Consider the following 9,427-nt stretch of genomic DNA (forward strand, 5'->3'; position numbering starts at 1 on the left):
TATTATATATTTGTAAAATTAAATATAAATATATACATTGAAATATTTATGTTATATCAATGATATATATAAATTTAATTTTTTAATTATTATATATATTTTATCATCTCGGTTATCTACTAAAAATTTCTAGCTCCACCATGCATGGGACTCCAATTTTTATCTAAGATTATTCAAAGAAAATCTTATAGTGATATTTTTAAAAAAATAATATATTTTCTCTCATAAAATTAAAACAAAAAAATTTTTTTTACTTCTTTTTTATCCACGAAATTGGAAGTTTTACTAGAATAACAAATATAGAAAAGCACACGATTTTCTCATTATGAGAAGGATAAATTAAAAATTTAAAGTATTCTTTTAATCTTTTAATTTTATATAAAATTTTAATTTAATTTTTTAATTTATAAAGTATCTTTTTAATTCTTTAACCTTAATATCATTAGTTTTAAATAATTATTTTTATATTAATTATTGTTATTTTGAAAAAAAATTAAACTTGATATGTCAACATTTGAAAATATTTTGTCAATATTTAAAAATTTAATATAAAATTTTTTTAAAATAAAACTAACAATATTAGGATTAAAGGATCAAAAAAATACTTTATAAAATTAAAGAATTAAAATAAAATATTATATAAAGTTAAATGACTAAATATGTGTTTTAGTCTAAAATAAAAGACAAATAATTTATCAAGACTAACCTTTATTAGATTTGAATTAGTTGATTGTATTTAATACATGCACGAAGTACATGTGCCATTTGAGCCATTTGAAATTTAAATCAATAGTTTTAAATTTAAACTTCAAATGAATAATGAATTTAAATCAATGATTTTAATTTTAATGGATTAAATAATAAAAATACTCAATACTTATATTAAATATTGTCATCAAATTCAAATTTATTTTTACTATGTCACGAGACAACAATAATTGAAATAGAAAATGCTGAATTAATTGACAGAAGGGGATTCCGCTAAACACGCAAAATCTTCGCAAAGAGCCAAAAAACAAATCCAGTGATGTTGAATCCCAAAAAACAAATCCAGTGATGTTCAATCATAGTAAATGACGAAAATCCCTTTGAACGCACGTTTTACTCCTTTTCTTATAGATACCACACGCTGACACGAGCGTACTTGCTGTTTAGCTGGACGACTCGCGAGAGTTAACCACCGGGGCATAAATGTTGCGTCTCCGAAAACAAAATAAAACATCAAGCGAAATTGGCTGAAGACAGATAATACATGATCATTGTACCCTGTCGAATTATAAACCGTACATAAAAGCCAGGTCATATGGAAAAACATAATATTTCTGCAATCTAATAGAGAATCATTATATATCACAGTATCATCCTTGCGAGAAATTAAATGGGTCTTTTTAGTCTCATACTTTATAACGACGAGTTAGCTTCCTTGTGTGTCTGAGGGCGCGCGCAAAACGCTAGTCTCTCCCACCCATGTGTCCACCATACCAGACACTTGAGAATGGATATCATCTAATGTTGGAGTTTTTACATATATAACTCATTTTATAAAATTAAATTTAATAAATAACTTAATATTTATTATATTTTATATTATAATTATTTTTATATTTAGTTGAGCTTTATATGATAAAACTACTCTCACTCTCTGCAAATATGATCTCATTTCAAATATTTTTTTTAAGATGAAACTTTCTTTCAAATACTCAAAGATAAGATTAAGCATCTCCACACCTATAAGATTAAATAGTATTAAAAAGTTTTTATTGATATAGTTTATCACTGATATACTCTCATAAATTAAAAACATGAAAAAAAAACATAATTATTTGTTCAAAAAAAATCAAACACATTCTATAAAAATTTTTAAACATCTTAACTTATCACAGAAAATCAAATATCTAAACTAATAAATTTTATTTTTCACTATAAAAAATGGCAATATTAAGTATCCACATATTTACAAGAGTTTTGAAAAGTTTTCACTAATATGATTTATTTATGATATACAATTGTATATCACTTACATACTATTGTGGATCAAAAACATGAAAAAAATATAATCATTTGTCCAAAACAGATCAAATATAATTTATAAAGTTCTAGACATCTTAGCTTATCATAGAAAATCAAATACCCCTCTCCATAAGGAAAATTCTATGTTTACATTTATCTTTGCACAAGAAAGTTTAGAAATGAGACTCGTTTGCAGAGACATAAAATTGAACTACTTCTATTAGGACATCTCTTGTAAAAGAGTGCGCTTCTTGGGACAACAAAAAAGCAATTTGTGAATATCAATATATCACCTTAATTCCTTTGCCCACCAAAAAAGAGAAAGAATTATTGTGAAAGGTGGAGAGATATAATGAATGTGTGTGCATGAATTTGACTTAATAAGTTAAAGGTCAAAATTATTTAGTTAATTATAAGAGATATATTCATGGATTAGTTAATTAATGCAAATCATTTTAATAATATATTTATTCTGTGAATAACAAGAAAAAATGACCTTTAATTGATTTTGTAAATAAATCATATTTTAAAATATTTAAATTATGAAAACTGTATTTTTCATGATTATTGGATTAATATTTGAAAGTTTATAATCATATATTTTTATGATCAAAGTTTATAATCATAAAATCAGCTTTGTAATGTATATAATCATATATTTTTATCAATAGAGCGCGCGCGCACATATATAGATATCATCTCGCCTCGAAGAGGGAAAGAGACCTTGACAAAAATTGCAACCGCAAAGCACAACAGAGCAAGAGACTCTCAGCCAAGTGAGGTGGAGGGGAAACAAGAAGAAGGAGAGTGAGAGTCTCAACAAAAGAGACAATGAGGGTCTTTTTGTTTTCTATTTTAATTTTTTACAAAATCAAAAGTTGTTTAAATAAATGTTTTGAATTTAGTTGCTCCAAAAATTATTTTCAATTTTTTTAAAAAAATAGAAACAACTTTAAATTATTTTTATTTTATTTTTCTTGTTTTTAAAATACATAAACATTTTATCATTATAAATTACAGTTAGCTTCACCAAATTCTATCATAAATTATCATTATTAATCGCCTGCTATTATTGCTATCAATTTATTTTTTAATTGTAAACTTTTTAAATTAATATAACTAAACATATTTTCATTTTATATTATTTTGGAAAACAATTCTAAAAACTACATTACAAAATAGTTTTTAAAAACAAAAAATAGAAATAGAAACCAAACAAGCTCAATGAATTTCTGTTCTTAAAAATTGTTTCATGTTTTTAAAAATAAAAATAAAATATTTTAGGTAAGTGTTTTGAATTTAAATATTTTTAAAAAATGTTTTCATTTTCACTATAATCAACCACTATCATAGATTATCATTATTAACCACTAGTGACTCTCATTATTCCTTTTTATTTTAAAATTATTTTTAAATTAACATAATTAAGTATATTTTCATTTTATTTTAAAAAAATTTAAAGATTAATTTATAAAATTATTTTTAAAAATAAAAAATGAGAACAAAACTAAACAAGCCGTTTTTTTTTTTTTGGTTTCTGAGATATATGTCTTGCGTCACGTCTGAGAAGGTTTTTTTGGGCCTTAGGAGAAGGGTCCAGTCAGACGAAAGCTATTGGAGAGAGCTGAAAAGATTGGTGCCTTTTTAAGCTTTCCTTGTTATTTAAAAAAAAGGCTGAAAAAGATTCGGTTAGCCCAACTCTACATAGGCTTTTACACTGGCCCAGGAACTCAAAAAACAAAACACTCCACAAACACGCCCACATTTGCTTGCCCTCTTAAAAAAAAAAAATGTGTTTTCAAAACTTTAATGAGATTCTTATTCCTTTTCGGTCTCACGTGACTTCTCACATCATGATGGATTCTTACGACATATTCAGGTATACTCTCTGTTGTAATATAAGTCATTTTTTAAAAATTTTACTTAATCCAGAATAGAGATTTGTTTAGGCGTCATACATTCTGTTTAAATTATATTCTTATTTTATTGAGTAATTAAAAAGAGTATTTTAAATATGTTAATTGTGATAATCCTTCCGTCCCAAATTATAAGATACTTTTAAGAAAGATTCAACATTCTAAAATATAAGATACTTTAATAAAAATAAAATTTTATGAATGATAGTTTTTTAATATTACCCTTCTTATATATTCTCTTTTTTTAATATTTTTTTATCAATGAAATATTAAATGAAGGACATTTGAAAAAGTTTAAATTTTCTTGTTAAAAAAGTAAAGTTGTAAAGTATATTTAATGAGCTTTATTGTTATGTAAAATTTTATCAAAAAATCTCTTATAAGTTGAGATGAAAGGAGTATTTAATACATGTAAGGGTACAGTTGAAAAAAATATGAAAAATTACAAAAAATTCAATATTTTAACTAACTTTTAAAAAAATATAAATTATTAAGAGAAAATTAGCTCAATGGCCTCAAAAAATACAGCTCTCGTAAATTATAGATGAGATTTTTGAATATTTTAAAATATGAACTATTCATAAAATCAATTAGATATATTTTATTTTTTTATTCTCAAATTAAATTTATTATTAAAACACAATATATCTATTGTAACTAATCCTTAATTGACTGAATATTTTTATTGTTTTCTCTTAATCATTTCTTTTTTTTCTGAATATAAAATTGTTGGTGCCTTTTTTTTTATCACAGAGCTTTTCTTCTCTCTCCCTCTCTATTTTTTCTAGGAACACTATGAAGAGGACATTAGACTTTGAAGAGAAATCTTCATTTCTGGACATAAAAAACTAGGCTGAAATCTATTATCTATCATTAAATTTTTATTATCTTCACATCCCTCGATAATATTAAATTTTTTGTTGACTATGTTTCATTCATTTTGGGCAAATTATTATGTATTTTTCATATTATTAATCTATGACACTACATCATTTAAATATATATATATATATATATATATAAATGATAAAAAAGTTTATGTCTGATTATCTAGTTATATTGATTTGTGACAGTATATCAGTGATTTAAAGCAATATATCAATGATGTAGTGTCGTGAATGAATAACACGAAAAACACATAATCATTTTTTCAAAATGGATCGAACATAATCTATAAAAATTTCTGAACTCTTAGTTTATCACAGAGAGTTAAATATTTAAACTTATAAAATAAAAAATCATGAATCTATAAATTCATTTCCTCGCCGACATGCTCCGTTTTGTCAATGTATCTCACCTTGTATTTGTCTCTCATGGTTGTGACCATGGCTCACTCACATTACTCTGCTCTCTCGTGTTCGTCTCTCTTACGTCCAATTCTGTCTTCTTTCTCACATTTATCTCTCTTGTTTTAGAGATTTCGTGTTTTAAATCTTTTGGTATTTGCCAAAAACAGACATTAAAAAGGCAGTTTTGCAAATTAATTATAAACTAAATATTAAAAATGTCATTTTTAAAATTTAAAAAAGGATAGGGTATTTTTTTTACTTAGTCTTATAATATAGGCTATGTGCGTAAAAGCCCTATTAATTAATAATGACTTATATTGCAATTCAAAGAAGTACTTCAACATATTGAAATATACATTTTTAAAATTTTATTTTCAAAAAACTTAATCTTGAACATTTTTTATTTCATCAATCCTCCATCAATATACATATAATAAAATTTAAAAATAATGAAAACTCCACTTATTTTCAAATAAAAATAATGTGATATTATTATTAAAAATAATTAACTAACTTATCAGAAATGTAATTAGATTAAAAATATCTTTCATAATCATGAATGGAGGTAAGGCAAGAATTTACTAAACAAATAGCACGAGATACCCTTTTTAGTCATGTTTGCTGCGATATATGGCGTGGTCGATGCAAACTTTTGTTCTCTGACGACAAGGGGGAAGGGATTTGTTCAGGTGTTGCAACTCTACAGAGGGTAAAGGCTGACTTGAATATTCTCAACTCCTCTGCCAAACTCTCTAACCCTTCTTGAAACACAAACTATCACTAGTCTTCGTTCTATTGAAGATGAAGTGGGCTTAGATATTTGATAGGTCCCATGAGGATGAGTTTGAAGTGGTGTGAGTAGGTAGCCATGCTAACTAAGCCTTGCTACTAAAATGGAGTGGAATTGATTGAAAAAATAAAAATAAAAATAAAATGATTAAAAAGAATATGTAAATATATTTATAAAGAGAAGGAATGATTTAGTTCATAAAATTGAGAATTATAATTTATAAAAATTTTTGAGAGTGTAATAATTTTTATATTTTTAATATATATTAATGAGTTTTATCATGCTTAATGTGAGAGAAAAATAATTTAATTCATTTTTATTTTATTTTTTTTAATTCATCCTATTTTATTAAGCAAACATTGATTTAAATTGCTAGTTTTAGTTCTAACGTCGTTCAATTCCCACTCGCTATTGCCGAATTTATTGGGCATAATGCATCGGTTTGACTTTTGTTGTACTTTGAGACTTCAAGGAATGAATGTGTTTACTGACTATGCCGAGGCTATCAACTTGCTTACTTGGGTAGATGGGCACCAACACCCTTCAAACACAACATTGAACATACACACAATTGCCTGGCCATATCGGGATTTAAACCCTTGAGTTGTATGGATCAAAAGGCCAACTATATCCATAATCTTGTGAATTAAGCTTCTGATAGTGAAGGTAATTTTTATGCTCTTGATCAACCATGAAGAGAAAATTACCTGCAAGGTGTGTAAATTTTACAATTTTACACCTATACTCTTGACATTTGGCACTTGGTAGAATGAATAAAAAAATATTTGTCCTCGTGAGCCTATTAAATATATAATAATTTAATGATCGAGCTCAAAAATAAAGAGTTTATTTACATAAAAAGCTATAAAAAATTATGATCAATCTACTTATCTTATTATAATTTTAATCTTACTGTAATTATTTTCTTTAATTATTAAATCATTATTTTTAAAAAATATAAATTTCTAAATGAAATTATCTTATATCTTAACTCAAGGTCATGGCTCCACCACTAAATCACTAAATATGGACAACGTGCATTTACTAGTTATATCGTTTCCTTGTTTGGATTAATGTTTCATGTATTATTATTATCATTTTTAAATACGGAATGGGGGAAGGGGAAGCATATATTTTCTCCTTTTTAACAGTCATCAACTGCTTGTGCGGGGCAGAGATTAAGATGACCGAAAGCTAACTTGAAACCGTTAGCTAATTTCTCATGCAAATGCCAAGTGAACCCATACTCACGTTTTCAATCACTCAACCAACTGATTAATTCCCACGTTATCAAACCTCCTTCCTATTTACTGTTTCATCCTCATCCGTGCTTCTATAACAATTTGGTTGGGTTTTTTTTCACTATTTTTTCTCTTCATTATAAATTTAAACCATTTAAATTAAACATGTATTTTAAAAAATTATCAAATTTAAATCACCAAATTTAATTTCACGATTTAAAATTTATAGTAATCCCTCATTTACTTTAGACGAAGAAAGCCAATTCCTAATAACTTCTATATATTTTCATTTTCACGATCACAGATAAGAAGGCCAAAAAAAAGCAAAAGTATACAAATTTTCACAGGTGAAGTTTGATTCTTTCGTGGTTGCGTAAAGAGTGGGAAAAATGCAAAAGAAAGAACTAGGAAGATTCAATGACCCAATGTTGGCCATCGATATAAACCTTTTTACCGTTCAGAGCTGCGAACAAGTCAACGGCTCTTCTCACCCCTCTATCGTCCGCCGCTGTGAAATAATCGTGCCCGAACATAACCCCTCCGGGTCGCAGGATCCGGAATCCCCGGTTTACATCGGCCCACGCCGAATAGAAGTCGTGACCCGCATCGATCTCCACCAAATCCCCGTACACCCCCATCTCGCACATCTTCATCAGGGCCGACCCGCTCGAGAACGGCACCGGCACGATCGACTCCGTCGCGTTGAAGCTCACCACGTTCTGCATGAACTGGTAGTACAGCATCACGTCGCCGTTTATCATCTCGATGTCCTTGAACCGGTCCCTGAACCCGGCCCACCCGCGGAAATCGTCCACGCATAGGATCTGGCTTCGGAGCCCGAGTCTCCGGGTCAGCTCGGCCATGTGAAGCGCCGACGCGCCCAGGAATGTGCCCACTTCGATTATGGTTCGGGGCTTCACCCGGCGAATGAGGTTCTCGAAGACCGCGCCTTTGGACCCCCACCCCTTGACCCGCTTTCGACGGAGTCGCTTTGCCGCGTGCTCTGGCGGGAAATTTGTAAAAGGCGATGTTCCGTTGAAAAGGTATCGTAGGAGCGTCGAGCGGACGAGGTCGGTAGGGATCGGGTCGGCGCATCGAGCGGTGACCCGGAAAAAGTCCAGATGGGTACGGGTAGAGTTGTTTATATGAAGAACAGGTGTATAGTGGGTTGAAGAAGGAGAGGTAAGAGCTGTCGTTGGTGATGGTGAGGAGGTTGAAGAGGAAGGAGCGGACAGGTAACCCAAGGCGTAAGTTAGCAAGAGAAGGATGAAATACGCGGAGGGTCTTGCTAATTTGACAACTGTCGCTAGCTTCTTCTGGTAGTGATGCTCTGTTTTCATGTCGAAATTGTTTGCTCTTTGTGTCTCTGTTCGTTTATTGAGGAATAACGTTCAGGATGGGGTTTGCTGTATAGACATATGGAAGTAGATTGGGGACACAACAGGAATTTCCGACAAGTTTGGACTGTCGGTTTATTCGAGGTTTTGGTGTTGGTTCCTATCTGTACAGAGTAGCGAGTAGCACAACTGGTGACCATGAAAACGAGGAGAGGGAAGATAAAATACAGAGCAAAACAGAGACACAGAAGAAAGGTAAGCGTGAAGATGGAAGTGACGGTGACTTTGATTCCCTTCTACTATAAACGCGAGTGATGAGGCATTGATGAGCGTTGATTACTATTGGTCAACGAATTGGGATCTTTTTCTGTGGATTTGATCAGTGAGGTTTGGATTACGCAATGTGAAATATAACATTGAATTTTGATGAATATTGAATTGATTAACCATATCTGCCTTGTTTTAGAAGCCCTCTAAAAAGGTTAACCATGATGTTTTTCATCTGTTTGGTTACTTCTGTTTTTGATCATGTTGGTTTTTTTTCTGTAATTTTCCTCTTCTATTTACGTTTGATTTGTATAACTTCTTTTTATACTAATATGTTCATGCGATTTTCTTTCCTTTTTTTCTTTTTTGGTTAAAAAAGCTGTCTAAAGTTTATATACTTTAAAAACGAAGCTCCGGGGGTGTTTGGCTTATTGCAGTCAAATTGATTTTCGAATTATTAATGACTATATTCTAATGAATACTGACAGTGATATCCATCTCATTGGATGCATATACTACTAATCAAGATGGGACGCAATCTAATATATTGATATTAATGAAGGAAGGGGCTGGGCTG

The 9,427-nt window shown here is 29.5% G+C and overlaps 1 protein-coding gene across 1 annotated transcript; it reads right to left on the reverse strand.

Moving 5' to 3' along the window:
* Nucleotides 1-7,509: 7,509 nt before the first annotated feature.
* Nucleotides 7,510-8,971, reverse strand: LOC129295945 (uncharacterized). The gene has a single exon (XM_054934540.1). The coding sequence runs from the start codon at nucleotides 8,584-8,586 to the stop codon at nucleotides 7,651-7,653; it is 936 nt and encodes a 311-aa protein (XP_054790515.1). The 5' UTR covers nucleotides 8,587-8,971; the 3' UTR covers nucleotides 7,510-7,650.
* Nucleotides 8,972-9,427: the final 456 nt, after the last annotated feature.

This window comes from Prosopis cineraria, unplaced genomic scaffold (genome assembly GCF_029017545.1).
Source record: "Prosopis cineraria cultivar Desert tree isolate PC_DT_omini unplaced genomic scaffold, ASM2901754v1 PC223, whole genome shotgun sequence".
NCBI lineage: Eukaryota > Viridiplantae > Streptophyta > Magnoliopsida > Fabales > Fabaceae > Prosopis > Prosopis cineraria.